Below are 18,628 nucleotides of genomic sequence, written 5' to 3' on the forward strand. Positions count from 1 at the left end.
ATACAAGGGGCTCAAGAAACTAACTGCTCCCAAACCTAATAAACCAAGCCAAGGAGAGACTTCTTAGAAAAAGAGATAAGAAGGCAAAGAAACACATGAGGGAACTCTCATCATCCCTGGCCAAGAAGGAAGCGCAAATCACAACTCTGGGATTGCATCTCAATGAGGTGGGCCAACATCGTGAATTCCAACAACACATGTTAGCCGGGATGGTGGGGGCGGGAGGGGGTGGGAACAGTACTCCACTGTTGGTGGGAATGTAAACTAAGGCAACCAATCCAGACAGCAGTCTACAGGTTCCTCACAAAACTAGATTTCCCCTACGACCCAGCCATACCACTCCTGAGCCTCTACCCTGAGCTTCACCAGCTGGGATATGATAAAGACACCTGCACACCCATGTTCCTCGCCGCACTATTCACAACAGCCAAGAGGCCCCACCAGAGGTGAGTGGATCCAAAAAAATACGGTACCTCCACACAATGGAGTTTTGCACAGCCATTGGAAAGAATGAAAGAATGTCATTTGCAGGGAAATGGGTGGCCCTAGGACAAATCGTGTGACGTGAGGGGAGCCACAAGCTCCGAGAGACGCACGGCGCGTGTTCTCTCTGATGTGCGGAAGTCAGATCTGAAAACACAGACTGGGAGAGGACAAATTAGACAGGATTCTAGATAACAACACACACGGTGAGACCCAAAGAGGATGCTCTTAGGAGAGAATGACAAGGGCGCCAAGTCTACGCGCCTCTTCCTGTTCACGTAGAATAATATACACACTGAGAGAACTCCAAGATACGAGGCAAGAGACCTCTCTCTCTCTCTCTCTCTCTCTCTCTCTCTCTCTCTCTCTCTCTCTTTTCCTCAGTTTTTAGTTTTTGATAGGTCTGTCTTCTTTACCTTATGTAAGGTGTATTCACGGGTACTTGGGTTAGATACGAGAGATCAAGGGAAGAGGAAGAGGAGGAAGAGGAGGAGGCTGAGCGGATGCGATTTGCCGCCATCCGTAAGATAAGCAGGCAGATGGGTGGATAATCGACTCAGACTCGATGATTCATGACAGACAAACTCAGTCAGGCCGCAGGGGCTCCCGCGTGTAATTCTAGATACCCTGAGGCACTCGGTTCAAAACCAACCCAGGCAGACAAATCCCAGAGACTCTTATCTCCCCACTGACCAGCAATAAAAAATACAAAAATAAAAATCCACAAGTGGGGTTGTAGCTCAAGCGGTAGAGCAGTAGCCATTAGTCACACAAACCCAAAACCAACACCAGAGAATGCCAGGCCCTGAGTTCAAGTCCCGCTACCATCCAAATAAATATCTAGCTCGAGGGGTGACAGGTGACCTCCGTAGCAGGTGCAGAGGCCTCTTGGGGACACCGTGTCCTCCTTACCTTGTTGTGACGGCTCCCCCTGGGGTGGGGGAGGGGGGGAGGTGTCCCAGGCTTTGGTATCCGGGTCAGCAGAGGTCAGAGGAGAGGGAGCTGGTTCGGTTTGCGGGTGTCTCAGCCTTCTGGGAGCAAAGGATTCATGGTCCAGCCTCAGGAAGCTGAGGGTACGGACAGGCTGGGGTGCAGAAGAAGACTTGGGGGGGGGGGTCTAAGGAAAAGTCTGGGGGGGGTGGGGGAGGCTCCAGGAAGACCCGATCTAGCCGGTTCCTAGCTGGGGCCTGGCGCGCGCTCGCTCTGGTAGCGAGGGCTTGTGGGTACTCGTGTGCTCGTGCAGGGCAGGTGTGGCAGGGCAGCTCACACCCGCGATCCCCGCAAAGCCCCGAGACACCCCGGGGCCTGAGTGTCATTAGGGGGAGAGTGCGGATTCTCTCTCAGGATCCAGCGGTGCAGCACTGACACCTTGTGGCGCCTGCGGGAACTGCAAGCCAAGAAAAAAAATCATCAGGTCCCAGAACTAGCGCGCACACACGCACACACACACACACACACACACACACACCAACACACACTTCTTCACAGACTAAAACTGACTTTCGCCTCCACTGCCTTCTAGAAAGATGGATGGGATGGGAACTCTTTATTAATAACTCCATGTGTTCCTACAGAACCCGTGTAGAGCAAGTGTGTCGCACACTGTCCGGATTAGGTTACAGCGATGGAATGTTCTGGAGAGATCCAGAGTCTTCCCTGAAGTCAGTTAGGTAGTCTTCCCAATTGTTGCCAGCAGCTGGGGGTGGGGGGAGTGGGGAGAGGGAGGGTTCCTCCTGAACCCCACCCCAGCCTGAGAAACACCTCCAGAAAGTCAGTCTGGCACAAAAAACAGGCTGGAAATAGAAAAGGGGGGGAAAACAAGTTTTTTTTTTAATATTTAAGGAATGAATGGAGGAGAAAACTGGGAGATGAAAGAGGAAAGGGGTGGCATCGTCCAAAAAGAAATGCACTCACTTTACCTAATTTATATAATGACAACTCCTCTGTCTATCACCATTATGACAACCAAAAAAAAGTAAAAGTGAAGCCGGCGCCAGTGGCTCCCGTCTGTCATCCTAGCTACTCAGGAGGGAAAAGAGATGAGGATCACAGTTCAAAGCCAGCCTGGCCAGCAAAGGTCTGTGAGACTCTCCTCTCCAACAAAGTCACAGAAAAAGCCAGAAGCAGGGCTGTGGCTCAAGGGGTAGAGCGCTAGCCTTGAACAAAAGAAGTCCAGGGACAGCAAGCGCCCAGGCCCTGAGTTCGAGTCCCAGGACTGGCCAAAAAAAAAAAAAAAAAAAAGAATGAACGACAACCCAGAGGAAAGGCGGAAACGCAGTCGATGGGGGCAAAGGCCAGGGCGGGAAGGGGAGTCGGGGACAGCAGCAAGGAAGTGGACCCACTATGGACCGCGTAGCTCTGTCCAGGGCTGCCCCCCCCCCCTCAGGGGACCCCGGCGGCCATGCTGTCCACTCCCCAGGCCAGAAGCCTGTCCAGGGCTTCCACCACAAGGTGGCGCCAGACACCCGTGGACATAAGGAGAGCTTTCCTTCTGGGTGGGCTTAGACCTGCCCAGATTCACAGACCCCATCTGCACACACACACACACACACACACACACACACACACACACACACACACACACACTCCTGGGCCGGGATTACAGGCGTGTAGCACTACATGGGCCTTCTGACTGCTGATCTGCGTGTGTATCGCAGTGATGGGGGCGGGAAGGAGGAGGGGGGGGAGGGGGGACTCCATTCTGAGACCTCACCTTGCGGGCCTCCCTCTTGGGGCTCTCTGGGGGCCCCTCCACCCCTGTCGGTCCACCTCTTTCTTGGCTGGCTTGTGAACCGTGTTGAATGGACCCAGATTGCTTCGTAAAGCCTTTGGGATTGGGATTCTCCGCCCTCTGCCTCCCTTTACCTCCGTGCCATGGGGATCAAACCCTAACACCACCCCCCCAAGGCCAGCCCTAAACCCTGGGCTCCACGGGGCTGGATGCAGAGAATTGAGGACCCCCCCCCACACTTTACCCTAACTGTGACTTGGAGTCACCCTCCCGCCCTGTGCCCCAGGAGGTCTTTGAGGCTTTTCTGGACTCAAGGCTGATCATGGAAGTAAAATCCTAAAGATCACTTTTGTCAAGAACCCAAAAAGATCACTCCAGGGGGGACACTTGACTTATTTATTTATTTTTGCCGGCTGAGGGGCTTGAACTCTCGGCCTGGGCGCCGTCTCTGTGCTCTTTTTGCTCAAGGCTAGCGCTCTACCACGTTGAGCCACAGCGCCACTTCCGGTTTTCGGATGGTTCCTTGGCCATCAGAGTCTCACGGACTTCCCCGCCCGGGCTGGGTTTGAACCCCGATCCTCAGAACTCAGCCTCCTGAGCAGCTAGGGTGACAGGCGGAGCCCCCAGCGCTCAGCCCCTTTAGTTTTGTTCCTCTGAGCTTGAACACAAGCCCAACAAACAAGCATCCAGTTCCTGAGCTATGTGGGGGGGGGGGGGGGCGGGGGCCCAGGAGGTACCCTCCCTCCCTCCCCCCCCCCCGCCCTGGGGAGGGCAGGGGACCCAGAGTTCACACGCTCCCTCCTTTCTTTCCTCCACGGAGGATTCTCCCGGAAAAGGAGGGAGCTCAAGCCAACCGATGTCTCCAAGAGTGGGATCGTTTCTAGAACACTGTTCCCGTCCTGCTGTCCAGAGGACTCAAACTGACCGCAGCGCAGAATACCATCCGTGTCCCGACGGCCCGGCAGGTGCTGGATGCACACAGACAGACAGACAGACAGACGGACAGGCAGGCAGACGGACAGAGGAGGATGGGGGAGCTGATCCCCTCCACAGGTGCCCGGAGCTGCTGGGGAACAGGAAGCCAGCAGCCTCGCCGTCCTCCGTCTCTCGTCCCTGCTCTGGGGAGGGAACCGGAGGCTCAGCTCTTCCCCACTCCCGCCGGGGGTCCTGCACACATGGCGCCCCCTCCCCGGAGCCCCCCTTCCCCAAATCCGCTAGATCCAGGCTCCGAAGACCTCCTCGGGGGACAGCACGGCCAGCACGCAGGCGTCCACCTCCTCCTCCCTCCGGCAGGCCACCAGCTTCCGGGATGGGTTGGTGATTTTCTGGAAAAATCCGTTAGGAGACCATGAGCTGTCAGGCGTGCTCACGAGGACGAGCCCAACCGCTGAGTCCACGCACTTTCAACATCGACGGCTCCCAGAATCATCTAGAAACGTCCACCCCACGAAAGCTTCCTCCACACCGCCCCCATGACCACCCCCCACCCCCCCAAAAAAAAAGAGCAGATGAGGGAAGCAGAAGATAAAGTCTGTGTCCAGCCACATCGATCATCCTATTAAATGTTAATGGACTAAACATACCCATCAAAAGGGCAAAGATTATCGGGAAGAAGTTAACAGTTGCAAATTCAAAGTGGCCTAGTGGTAGAGCGCTCACCTAGCATGCGTGAGGCCCTGGGTTCGAATCCTCAGCACCACATACACAGAAAAGGCTGGACGTGGCGCTGTGGCTCAAGTGGTAGAGCGCTAGCCTTGAGCACAAGAGCTCAGGGACAGCGCCCTGGTCCTGAGTTCAAGCCCCACAACTGATTTATTTAATAATTAATAATAATAATAATAGTGCAAAGCAGTGCCACACCCAACGAAGGTCCCGGCTACATGGAGCCAGCGTGAGGCTGAAAGGAGAGGAGCGCGCCCGCGGTTACCAGAGTGTCGGGGAGGGACGCCATCGGGCAGCAGGAGTAGCGGAGCAGCTGCCCCATCTTCCAGACGGAGAACGGCAGGGCCACGAGGAACAGCACGAAGGCAAGGAAGGCGAACAGGGCCAGGGCCAGGGGCAGAGGCTCTCCTGGGGACGGAGACGGGAAGCACGGGTTAGAAAAGCAAAGCGAGAGGAAGCAGAAGCCTCCAGCCCTGGGCCTCCTCCGCGCCTCTGCCCGTTGCACCACATTCCACCTTAAGACTTGGCTTCCAGAAAGTTCCACCCCCTCCCACCCCCCCCAACCAGAAAAGGAGAGCAAGGAGCACATGCTACACCAAGCCATGAGAGCCTGCACCTGGCATGGCTGAGGGGAGGAAGCGGGGTGCCAGGCCCTGGACGGCCCGACGGGGCGGCTGGCCCGGGCTTCTCTCTCTCTCTCTCTCTCTCTCTCTCTCTCTCTCTCTCTCTCGCGTGGCCTTACCCTGCGCCTCCACGCACTGGGCCTGGCCGAAGGCACTGTGCCTCGAGATCACCGTGACCCGCGTGCGGGCTTTCACGCAGTAGGCCGCGCCCGGCTCCATGGCCCCCAGGTGCACCGGGAGGCCCGCGCCACGCACCACTTTGGCGTGTTCCTGTGGGGAGGGAGGGGAGGGGACACGGTCTCTAAGGGGAAGGGGGGAGGGCAGGACGGGTGACTCCAGGTAGATGGACTGGGGCGGACGTGCAAGGTGTGCAAGCCAATCCTTGGCGTTCATTGGGCACGGGACACGCCAACAAAACGGACCACGACCCGAACAGGGCCCTGAGTTCAAATCTGAGTACCACCAAGCAAGCAGAAAGAAAAGCCCAGGAGGCTGCGGTCAACAGGGAAGCAGCAAAAAGGCAGAAGTGGAGCCGCGGTTCAAGCGGTAGAGCTAAGCAAGAGGCTGATGCCAAGGCCAAGGTGAGAACTCTTACCTTGGCCCCCGGCTCGTTCCTCCAATAGACCACGAAGAACTCGCACTGAGGACCCAGGTCTTCCAGTTCCAGCACCAGGTGGGAGCCGTCCTTCGTGACGGCCATCCTGGGGGGGGTGAGACGGGCTGGGGGAGGGGGGGCAAAGGGGAGGATCAAAGGCAGCTCTGGTCAGGACAGAGTTTCCTCGTCACCCGTGGAAATGTAGCCGGGCGGAGGAGGCGGCAGTGGCGCCCAGGAACACTGTGCTTCTGGAGGCAGTGGTGCTCATGAAAGCGTTTCCCAACCCAGGTTTTCTATTCAGGGAGACATGATCTCTTCCACTTTTTTTTTTTTAGCCAGTCCTGGGCCTTGGACTCAGGGCCTGAGCACTGTCCCTGGCTTCTTTGTGCTCAAGGCTAGCACTCTGCCACTTGAGCCACAGCGCCACCTGTGGCCGTTTTCCATATATGTGGTGCTGGGGAATCGAACCCAGGGCTTCATGCATTCGAGGCGAGCGCTCTTGCCACTAGGCCACATTCCCAGCCCCTATGTCTTTCACTTTATTATTGGGGGTGCGGGGGGGCAAAGTACTGAAGTTTGGGCTGGGCGAGGCACTCGTTGCTTGAGCCCTCCCTCTGCCCACCCCCGCTCTTTCTTGGTTCTGGTTAGAGACAGCACCTCGCTGTTTGCCCGCCTGACCCACGATCCTCCTGTTTTCCCCTTTCCCCTAGGACCTGATGTCCAGCCACCCTGCGGGAACCTCAGCCTTCCGTGGGCGGGTTGGCCGCCTGGTGAGCGTTCTCATTGGAGGAGTCGAGTCACGTGGACCACGTGGACTGGGTGGAGAGTTGCTCACTAAAACTCCGTGTGGCCAGGCGCCCAGTGGCTCCCACCTGTCACCCTAGCTAGTCAGGAGGCTGAGATCTGAGGATCCCGGTTCAAAGCCCAAGCCGGGCAGGAAAGTCCGTGAGACTCCGTTCTCTCCAATGCCCCCAGCAAAAGGCCAGAAGTAGAGCTGGGGTCAGGAGGGGAGGTGCTGCGGGTGCCCAGCAGGGCCCCCGAGGCCTTCGGCAGGCCCGATTGCTCGAGGGGCGGGGAGGAAGAGCGACGGGGCGCCTTACTTGAGTTCCGGTTGAACGGTTGCTTCAGGGCGCTCCAAGCTGACGTCTCTGGGCCCGCGGTGGCCCTGACGCGGAGACCGTACGGTACCGTGGCCGTGATGTCATCCGTGACATCACACTCGGGGCCTGGGGTGGGGGAGCACCAGCGGCTGGGAATCCAGATGTGGCTCATGTAGAGGCTCTCGTACTCCCTGGCGCAGGAGGGAAGAGCACGGCGTGACGTCGGTCAGTGTCAAAAGGCTACTGGCAGGGGCTGGGGATATGGCCTAGTGGCAAGAGTGCTTGCCTCGTATACATGAAGCCCTGGGTTCGATTCCCCAGCACCACATATACAGAAAACGGCCGGAAGTGGCGCTGTGGCTCAAGTGGCAGAGTGCTAGCCTTGAGCAAAAAGAAGCCAGGGACAGTGCTCAGGCCCTGAGTAACTACTACTCATTCTTCTACTTTTGTGAGTGAGAAAATAAGCCCTTGCCAGGCACCAGCGGGTCACGCCTGTACTTGTAGCCACTCAGGAGACAGAGATCTGAGGATTGCAGTTCAAAACCAGCCCCAGGCAGAAAAGGCTATGAGACTCTTATTCTCCAAAGAAGAAGCAAAAAAAAAAGCCAGAAGCGGAGCTGTGGTTCAAGTGGTAGAGCATCCACCGTGAGCCCAAAAAAGCGAAGCGCAAAAGGAAGGTTCTGAGTTCAAGTCCCAGCACTGACCAATGATCCGTCCATCTCCGGTCAGGGTGAAACTCATTTGGGACACGTGAGTGGCTGTGTCACCACACCCACAAGAGACAGCTTCCCCCAGCTTCTTGAGCTCTTTCCCAGGACCCACGCACGCACGCACGCACACCCCGGGGGCTCCCTCAATCTCCTTACAGCCAAAGGAGGAACGGAATCCTAGGGAAGGAGGAAGAACGACTTACAAGCACGGACCACACAACTCACCCCTGGTACTCCACCCAGTAGCGGACGGCGGCGTCTCCAGACACGGTCACCGGGCTCCAGGTCAAGCGATGGTTCATGTTGGCCGAGTGGACAGAGAGGTTCTGAGGGGCGGGCACACGGGCCCCGGGGTCTGGGAAGGAAGGCAGACAGAGAGGCTGATGGGTAGGCTGGCAGGGGTGGAATGCCACTTCACCCTACTTTGTGCTCCGGCTCCATTGTCACTCTCCTGGTTGCATCTCTGTCTTTGTGATAAAATGTCCTATTAGTCATCAGGACAGCTATTTAATTGGGGGGCGGGCGGCACTGGTTTTTGTTGTTGTTTTGTTTTTGCTTTTTTGTTGTTGTTGTTGATGGTGGGGCTCGAACTCAGGGCCTGGGCGCTTTTTCTGCTCAAGGCTGGCGCTCTACCTCTTGAGCCACAGCTCCACTTCCAGTTTTCTGGTGATTCACTGGAGATAGAAGTCTCACAGACTTTCCTTCCCAGGCTGGCTTCGAACCTGGAATCCTCAAATCTCAGCCTCCCGCGTGGCTAGGATGACAGGGGTGAGCCACCAGCGCCCCGCTGGCACTGAGGTTTGAACTTAGGGCTTCGCGCCTGCTAGGCAGGTGCTCTACTGCTGAGCCACACCCCCAGCCAAATTCTACGTAGGCCATACGTCAGGCTATCCCATGATTCTCTCCTCTAATTCTCACGATCGTACTGGGTGTAAGTTACCCCATGAGTTACCCCATAACATAGGTGAGAAAACTGAGACACAATATTGACTCAAACATGTGTTTGCTGTTTTTTTTTTTTCAAAAAAAAACACAAAATGAGTTCTATTTATGTGTATGCAATAGCTGGCATACGTTGTGCAATTTCAAATCCATGTCAACCTACCGGTCCATCCTCAAACATTCTTATGTGGTTAAAAAAAAAAAAAGGATTCGAAATCCTTTTTCCTAGATGTTTTGAAATCTGTATAACATTTAATAAACAGCGACTCTATTGCGCAATGGAACACCAGAATAAGCTATATTTACCTGTAATCGAGTGGCTACTGGCCATACATTCCCTTTTCTACCCTTTCCTCCGCCTCTGGTAACCTTCATTCAATTCTAGATTTCCGCAAGGTTCACTGTTTTAGAATCTGCACGGGGGTGAGACCCGGTGGTTTATCTCTCTGTGCCGGTCTGACTTCGTTGAATATCACGTCCTCCAGTTTCTCCCATGGCGTTCCAAGCGTTGGCATTTCCTCTTTCTTGATGGCTGAATGGCTTTGTGTTGTGGGGATGTACCCCATTTCCCCTAGCCATTCACCAGTTAATGGGCGCTAAGGTTCTTCCCATTCCCTAGCCATTCTGAACAGCCCTTCAGGGGCTGGGGATATGGCCTAGTGGCAAGAGTGCCTGCCTCATATACATGAGGCCCTGGGTTAGATTCCCCAGCACCACATATACAGAAAATGGCCAGAAGTGGCGCTGTGGCTCAGGTGGCAGAGTGCTAGCCTTGAGCAAGAAGAAGCCAGGGACAGTGCTCAGGCCCAGAGTCCAAGGCCCAGGACTGGCAAAAAAAATAAAAATAAAAATAAAAAATGAACAGTCCTTCGACAAACACGAACCACGCATGTAGTTCTCACACATGGATGTCACTTGGGGATCTGTCCCCAGGGGTGGCAGGGCTGAATCATAGAGTTCTTCTATTTTTTGAATGGTTGGATGGTGTTCCGTACTGATTTCCATAAGGGTGGCAACTAATTTACACTCCCAACAATATCCTGCAAGCTGTTTTCCCCCCGTCTCTACGTCCTTGCTGGCCGGCTCTTGTGATCTTTCACGGTTGTGACCCACAATCTTTTTCTTGTTCTGTTTTCAGTGATGTGGTTTGCACCCAAGGCCCGAGCTATTTCCCCAGCCTGATTTTTTTTTTTTTTTAAGTAACATAAGATTAAAAAGCATTCTCGCGGGGAGACGGTGGTAACTCCTTGTGGTGATGAATGGCACTAAGCATTCTTTTCTTTTTGCCAGTCCTGGGCCTTGAGCTCAGGGCCTGAGCACTGTCCCTGGCTTCTTCTTGCTCAAGGCTAGCACTCTGCCACTTGAGCCACAGCGCCACTTCTGGCCATTTTCTGCATACGTGGTGCTGGGGAATCGAACCCAGGGCCTCATGTATACGAGGCAAGCGCTCTTGCCACTAGGCCATATCCCCAGCACCCCCCCCCCCCAAGCATTCTTTTCATGCACTTGTGTGTCATCCTCTGACAAATGTCTATTGGGGACCATCGTGCCATTTTCAAGGCACATCATTTATGGATTCACTCTAGCTTTTGAGATGCTTTCTAGTCTAGGTATGAATCCTGAGGTGCTCCATTATTTACAGCTCCTATGTCAGACTGACCTAGATGCAGGCTTCGCTTCGGCTGTCTTGCACAACCCCCGCGCCTCTCCCCCTTCGTGACAAGCCCGTGCAGGCTCCTGCTGGCTTCTCGCCACGGCCTTCCTGTGCCATTCTTGGGTACCAAGCACATCCCCAAAGGATGCCCCTCAGGGTCACACAGGGCACCAGCGGCCAGGGCAAGTGCAGACACCCACCCGTGGTTGCCCGAGGGGGTGGCAGGGGCTCTTCAGCTGAGCCTTTCCCCTCCCCGCACCCAGCTCCCTCCCGGTGGGCGCCTGGTGTCGATCACCAAGCTCTGCGACTGCAAGGGAATGAGGTGGGGTTTGGTTCCCAGAACACCTGGTCTTGTTCCTTCGCCTCTCCCGTGAGAAAGGATTCTCTGGTGACATACCTTCATGCCACCCTTGGCATCGGGGGTCTGCTCAACAAGGAAAGGTGTAGGGGTACCACGGTGAGGTCTCCTGACCCCTCCCCCCAAGCCCTAACTAACCTGGATATCATCCAAGGGACAGGAAAGAGAGGGGCTGGGGGTAGGTGGGCTAACGGGTGCAGGAAGAGGAGGCAGGGTCCTCTCTCCCTCCGGGAATTAGAATAATAAATTCTCTACCTGGGGAATATAAAGCTTCATAAATGTAAAGCTATATAAATATAAAGCTATCTCTTATACAGCCACACAATTAATATGCAATCTGTAATGCTTAATGATATAATTGGGTTCATTAATTATAGAATTACCATAAAGATATAATTAATAGACCATGCAGAATTTTCAAACCCTCAAAACTGAAATCTTCAGGCCCAAATCAGACAAAGACACATTTCTTTCATTCGTCTGTTCTTTGCTTCTTTTTGTGCTGGGGATTTAATCCAAGGCCTAGCATTTGCAAGAAAAGAAAGGAAAAAAAGCCTCTATCATGAGCTATATCCTCAGCCCAAAGACAATTTATATAATTTTTTTGTTGACAAAACTAGAGAACAACATCTCATAAAGATGTAAAAGTCTTCAATAAAATATTAGTAGTCCTAATCTAATGATACATAAGAGGAATTAAACATCACAACCAAATGATGGTTGTTCCAGATAAACAAAGCTGCTTTGAAAACCAAAGGCCAGGTTGCTGGGAACTCACAATTACAATCCCAGCTACTCAGGAGGCTGAGATCTGAGGATCAAGGTTCAAAGCCATCCAGGGCAGGACAGTCTGTGAGGCTCTTAGCTCCAATGAACCACTAGAAAACCACAAGTGAAGCTGTGGCTCAAAGTAGTAGAGCGCTAGCCTTGAGCAAAAAAGCTCAGGGACAGCGCCTAGGCCCTGCATTCAAGCCTCCCAACTGACAAAAAAGAAAGAGACAGACAGACAGACACAGAGAAGTAGGCAGAAAGGCAGACTGGCAGACTGGCAGACAGACTATAGATAAATCTTACTGAATGGAGAGACTAAATGTTTTCCACTAAGATCAGGAACTACCAAAGACACCCACTCACATTGCTCTTATTCAACAGAGTACTGGAAATCCTAGCCATTGTCATAGAGCAAACAAAGGAAGTAAAAAGAATACATATTAGAAAGGAAGTAGGAAAACTCCCCAATTAGCAGATGACATAATAGGCTTTGTGGAAAATCCCATGGAATCTGGAACACAAACAATTCCCCAAATTAACAGGCACACTCACAGGATACAACATAAACATAAAAATTAATCCTATCTCTAAAGACTGTTTATGAACACCTGTACACATAAAATTGCATGAAAACTACCATTACAATTAAGAAAAAAAGGAAAAGAAACTCATGGGTATAAACCCAACAAAATATACCCAGTATATGTGGAAAATTTCACAATGCTGATTGATGTTATAAAAAAAAAATCAGTGAAGACCTACATAAACAGAGAGGTATACCATGTTCATGGATTGAACTATTCATCGTAGTAAAGATGACAGTTCTCCCTTAAATTGATATACAAGTTTCACACAGCTCCTATCAAAAGCCTATCCAGGTTTCATTTTGTTTGTTGTTGTTAGACAAGCTTTCCCAAGTTGTATTTTAAAAAGTTATGGCTTTCGGGGCTGGGGATATGGCCTAGTGGCTAGAGTGCTTGCCTCGTATACATGAGGCCCTAGGTTCGATTCCCCAGCACCACATATACAGAAAATGGCCAGAAGTGGCGCTGTGGCTCAAGTGGCAGAGTGCTAGCTAGCCTTGAGCAAGAAGAAGCCAGGGACAGTGCTCAGGCCCTGAGTCCAAGCCCCAGGACTGGCCAAAAAAAAAAAAAAAACCAACAGCAACAAAAAGTTATGGCTTTCGTGGTTCACGCCTATAATCCTAACTACTCAGGAGGCTGAGATTTGAGGATCGCAGTTCAAAGCCAGCCCAGGCAGCCAAGTCTATGAGACTCTTATCTCCGATTAACCACCAGAAAACCAGAAGTGGTGCTGTGACTCAAAGTGGTAGAGTGCTAGCCCTGAGCGAAAAGGCTAAAGGACAGTACCCAGGCTCTGAGTTCAAGTCCCAGACTGACAAAAACAAAACAAAAGAAAATACAACAACAACAAAAACCCAATCTCAACAGCCAAAAATCCAACAATCAAGTTAGAAAACAGTCAAAACACACAGAGACATTTCACTGCAGGGGATACTGAGCTACAAATAAGCACGTAAAAAGAAATTTAATCTCACTTATAAAACAAGGGCAAATGCAAATTAACACTACCATGAGAGTGCATGCTATCAGGATGGCCACATTTTTTTAAAAAATAGCAAAATCAAATGTTGGCAAAGGAGCAGATGTGAATTCATCACACACAGCTGGTAGGAATGTAAAAGGGTACATTCACTCTGGAAAACGGTTTGGCAGTTTTCTCGTCAAATTACACAGGCAATTACCATCTGACCTAGGAGTCTGTCCTCTTGAAGCATTTACCCTGAGGTACAAAAGACTTCGATCCCATACAACTCCTTCGTGAATGTACTGTACACAGTCAAACCAGAAAGGGACCAGCTGTCTTCCAGCAGGTTGGTAAAACCATGGAGCCCACGTGGCCTTGGCCACTGAGAATGAAAAGAAACATGCTTAGCTCTGTGACACCGGCATGCCATCCCAGTACAATGCAAGCAGAGCTGCATGTTAGAAATAATATCAGACTTCTCCAGGAGTTGCAGAATAGCACTGCGAATTCCAGTATTTCCTTCACCCAGATATTGCCACTGGTCCAGAATCAAGAATAAAACTCCAAGGCTTTATTATTTCCATGGTGCCAATTTTTCCTCTCCTGCCTTGTTGTTGTCATTTCCTACACACACACACACACACACACACACACACACACTCTGCTTCCCCCAGGAACCAGTCATAACTCCCCACATGATTGTCCTATCTAGTTAGTCCCTTCTCATCAATCCTGTCTGTTTTGTCTCTCATGACCTTGATAGTTTGGGAACATTTTCAGGTTGACTAGTGAGTCCATTTAGTTCATCCCCATCTTTTATGCTTTGTGTTACTAATAGGTTTTGGGTTTTTCCTTGCAGTACTGAAGTTTAAACTCAGGGTTCTTACTGGGCAAATGCTCTCCTATTTCAGCCACATTTCCAGCCTGTTTTGCTTTAGTTATTGTGTTGGATTGTATGGTTTAGTTATTGTTTTGTCTTTAAGTTATGGCCCAGGTTACTCTGGGCCAGAAGCCTCCTATTTGCACCTCCTGAATAGATGGGGATTGTAGACGTGAATCACCACACCCAGCTTATTGGTTAGGATGGGGTCTTGATAGTTCCCCTCACCCAAACTGGCCTTCAGTCTTGACCTTCCTGACCAGGGCCTCCCCAGCGACCAGGACTGCAGCCTGAGCCACTGTGGCTGGCCTGACTTGTTTCCAGATCTCCGGAAAATCATTTTAAAGACAATACAGAGTTATTTGGAGATGGCCTTCCTTCGGTTTCCATCAACGCTAGCAGCGTATACAACCAGTGAATCGAAACTAAGGAACCAACACTCCTCTATAAATGTTATGTTCCTCTTATGTTATTGCAACTAAAAACTCCAGACTTCATCTGCTCTTTATTTAATTTCTCCACCACCACTTTCTCCATTCCAGGATTCAATCCAAAACACTATCTCACAATCAGGCCCGTCCTTTTTAAAGCACTTGGTGACTTCACACCAGACACTCCTGTCTCATCTTGTATTCCTCCCGCCCAACCCAGTCATCCATCACTCCCCCTCAGAGCCTCACCCAGCGAGGTCTGACAAAACCCAATGCCCAGGCAGCTGGGGAGAGGAACACGGGGTTTCTAGCTGTGAAATCCTGACAGTGACACCCTTCAAAAGCTCCCCAACTGATTCCAGTCTTTAGTCAACCAACGTGGATCTTACTACAAACAGAGTAGAAGTCCACAAAGTCCTCCAATGCCCATGCATTGTGCAGCACACACGGGGTCCCCTGAAATCAGGGGACCAGCACCCAGTCTGGAACCTGGCACGCAAAAGGTGCTCAGAAATGCTAAGCCAATGAAAAGCCAAACAAGTGAACCAAGTCCTATACGCGAGGGCCAAACTATCAGATGTATTCCAAGTCGTCCTTACTTACCCATGAGCAAGCATGGAATCAAAGCGCAGAAAATCCACGTGAACAAACTTGTCCAGGTTCCTTCCAGAACCATGGTGAGGGGCTGTCTGTGTCTGGCAGACTTAGTTTGACTGGAAAGTCATTTCCTTCCAGAATGGGGGACTTGTGTCCATCTCAAGCATCTTGCTTTCAGACAGGAGAGATTGAAGCTAAAGTCTCAGGAGCAGACAGCAGAGGTGGAAGCTGGAGTCTCAGGAGCATGAAGCCTGAATTGTTCTGGAAAGAGCAGGCCCAAACAGCTCAGGAGGGGCGGGATCTGTAGCACCTTCCCTTCTGCCCAAATCTAGATATGGCATCAAAGGGGAGTGGCTTAGGAAAGTTCCAGAGAGAAGGTGGTTCTGAAGAGCTTGAGGATCTGTCTATGGAACAGAAGTGGGTCATGAGTTCTAACCTGGGGGCCCCTGGAGTTTCTAGAAGTCAGTGAACAGGCAGGAGATTTTCTCAACCTTCATCAAATAGATGTCCTCTTTCAAATCTCAGCCCTTTCTGCTAATACACCCACTTAAGAAAAAGTAGAGAAGCAACATTAGCACCTTTTTAAGAAGTCAAAAATATACAGCTATATATTAATATGCATATTTAAAAAAAGAAAATCTAGAAAATTAAAAAAATACTATCAAGACTAGTTACCTCCCAACAGAATGTGGGAAGAAGTAAAAAAAAAAAAATTGGAACAAGCCTTGTTACTGAGTATTTTATACTGATTACTGAAAACATGTGATTTTAAAAGTCAAAACCCATTTTAAAAATTGGAAGGAAATCCAGCCTTTTAAACACCAATTCTTCAAGGATTTGGAAGCACCTTCATATGTAAATACAATACAATGAACACAGGTTTTTGGAGAACATATTTGCAAAGTAACCTTAGGAAGGTTGCTTATTTATTTATTCACTCAGCAACCACCCATTGAAGACTGTGTGCCAGATTCCGCCCTCAACAGCGAAGAAAATACACATCGACATACTTACAATATTGAAAATGCCATCACAGAAGTATTCAAAAGGGAATAAAGGAGCACCAAGGAAACCCACCCTGGGGGAATCACAGATAGTCAACTGAAAAAAAAAAATCATCCAGGTATTCTGTTTAGGAAATCCTAAGTTTGGTACAACTGGAGAGCAGTATTGGGACAGGCTCAAAGGCAGACCGAAAAAAAACCCAAGATTCCAGAGAGCTTTTCATGCCTTGGTGAGGGACTTGGAATTTACTGTGAGGGCAATGAAGGTCAAAGGAAGAGTCTCAAGTTCAGATACGAGGACGCACTTCCGGCCTTTCTTCTTGACTGGGTTTCTGGCCCAGAGAAGAGGCCCTGGCAGCCATGTAGAGCAGAGAGGCTGGGCTATAGGGTGGTCCATGTTCATGGATAGAAAGGAGCAAGTTCAGAAGCCACGGGAGTACAGGTCCTGCACACCGAGTGGCTGGGAGGGCCCGGCAAGAGCTGCCCAACGTGACTTTCAGGTTCTGGTTTGGGTCACTAGGTGGATGGCAATGTGCCTCAGCTGCAGGTATGGAGAGAAGCAGGGTGAGGTGCAGTCAGAGGAGGCGGGCTTGGGAGGGGTGTAGTGCAGAAAAGACCGCACATGCTCAGTGGGCCGCTCCTGAGTTTGAGATGCAGAGGAAGTCAGCCAGTGGGGAAGGAACCTGTCTCAGGTGGATGGGTGTCCAAGGGCGGCGTGCCATGGGGAATGAGAAGGTCCTGGAAACAAGGATGGACGAGGTGATGACCCAGGTGCGGGTGCAGAAGGGTAAGCGTGGAAAAACGTCTGCAGAGTTAGCAGCCACAGTCATCTGGAATCTAAGGCAGAGGGCTTTTTCCGTGGAAAGCTGGGATCAGACAGAACCTTGATCCCTGTGGGCTCAAGAAGGAAGGAGGAAGGCTCCTTGAATGCAAAGAGGAAGAAAACAACGCCGGGAGCTTCATTGTCTTCATTCCTAATAGACATAGTTATAGGAGTTACAGAATGCAGGCATAGTGCCAGGAAGGCAGTCGGTCCCCACAATGGTGCCCTGGCCACCTGGCCGGCCCACTGCTGACTGCCCATCTTCTGATCTGGCCTTGGGGATCTGCATAGCAGGCCTCCTAACCCGAGCCATCTTCTTTATGGTGGTTCCAAGCATGGCGCGGGAGCCTGAGTGGGTTTGGCTAAGTTATTTAAACTCTCTGTCTGTCACAGTAACACCCAAGCCAAAGAGCTGTTGGGAAGATGGAAGGAGACAGTACACTTACAACAGGGCATGGCACAAAGTAGATGCACAACTGGCTCTCGCATTTTCCTAAGTGTATCTGCAGTTTCTTCTTTGTCGTACAATATATCTGAGCCCAACATGTTTTGTTTTGTTTTGTTTTTGCTAGTCCTGGGGCTTGAACTCAGGGCCTGAGCACTGTCCCTGGCTTCTTTTTGCTCAAGGCTAGCACTCTGCCACTTGAGCCACAGCGCCACTTCTGACCTTTTTCTATATGTGGTGCTTAGGAATCGAATCCAGGGCTTCATGTATATGAGGCAAGCACTCTTGCCACTAGGCCATATTCCCAGCCCCTGAGCCCAACATCTTTAAAGCAAATAAATATCTTATCTTAGATGTGTAGTTTTTTAAACGGGTACTTACATTTGTTTTGCAGTTTCAAAGTCATCAATGAGCTACAAATCAGAGGAAACTGTTCTGTGCCTTTTGTGACATAACTGCCAATCAGTTTTGCCACATTATTTCACAACAGTGAGATCATTTTCCCCCCATGCTGCAAGCTTGTTATTTTAGTGGAGACATCTGAACATCAGCAGCAGTAATTACTAAGTATGTGTCCTCATCATGCTGGGTTCAGTCGCTAACACTGCAAAAATAAGACCTGGAGTTAACTATTAGTTTAGAGTATAAGCCATTACAGGTATCTGGCCAATTCTGATATATCTGCTACAATCTGTGTGCTCTAGCCAGCAAACATTCTTAAAAATATACTTTGCTTTCAAACACTTTGGTGGCCGGGTACCAGTAGCTCACGCCTGTCATCCTAGCTACTCAGGAGGCTGAGATCTGAGGATCGTGGTTCAAAGCCAGCCTGGGCAGGAAAGGTGTGAAATCCTCTTTATCTCTAATTAACTACAAGGAAACCGAAAGTGGCGCTGTTGCTCAAAATTGGCAGAACAGTAGCCTTGGGCAAAAGAGCTCAGGGAGGGCACCCAGGCCCTGAGTTTAAGCCCCACAACGGACAGGGGAAAATCCTTTTTAAACTTCAGTGATTATGTTTAATAACTCACATCTTCCTGTAGCCCTTGAAAACTCCACCAGTTTAGGCTCCGCTCCGAAAACAAGTATTTACTTGTTTATAACTGTATATCCTTTTCAGACCAAAGAAGCCACTTCATTAGTAAATCTGAAATACCCATTTTCTCAATCATGTGGTGTAAGTGGTCATGTAGCAGCAAGAACTCAGGGTGTGGAGCATATTTTGCTTGTCAGATGTGTTTAAAATAAAACAGAGTTGAGTAACTTCATCTTGC

General features: G+C 50.8%; 1 protein-coding gene across 1 annotated transcript; it reads right to left on the reverse strand.

The window, feature by feature from the left end:
• Positions 1-4,428: 4,428 nt before the first annotated feature.
• Il20rb (interleukin 20 receptor subunit beta) lies at positions 4,429-15,254 on the reverse strand. The gene is made up of 7 exons (XM_048334985.1): positions 15,092-15,254; positions 8,130-8,259; positions 7,195-7,385; positions 6,095-6,219; positions 5,619-5,769; positions 5,142-5,284; positions 4,429-4,539 (listed from the first exon to the last, which is right to left on the reverse strand). The coding sequence occupies exons 1-7, from the start codon at positions 15,162-15,164 to the stop codon at positions 4,429-4,431; spliced, it is 924 nt and encodes a 307-aa protein (XP_048190942.1). The 5' UTR covers positions 15,165-15,254.
• Positions 15,255-18,628: the final 3,374 nt, after the last annotated feature.

The sequence above is a fragment of the Perognathus longimembris genome, chromosome 26 (assembly GCF_023159225.1).
Source record: "Perognathus longimembris pacificus isolate PPM17 chromosome 26, ASM2315922v1, whole genome shotgun sequence".
Lineage (NCBI taxonomy): Eukaryota > Metazoa > Chordata > Mammalia > Rodentia > Heteromyidae > Perognathus > Perognathus longimembris.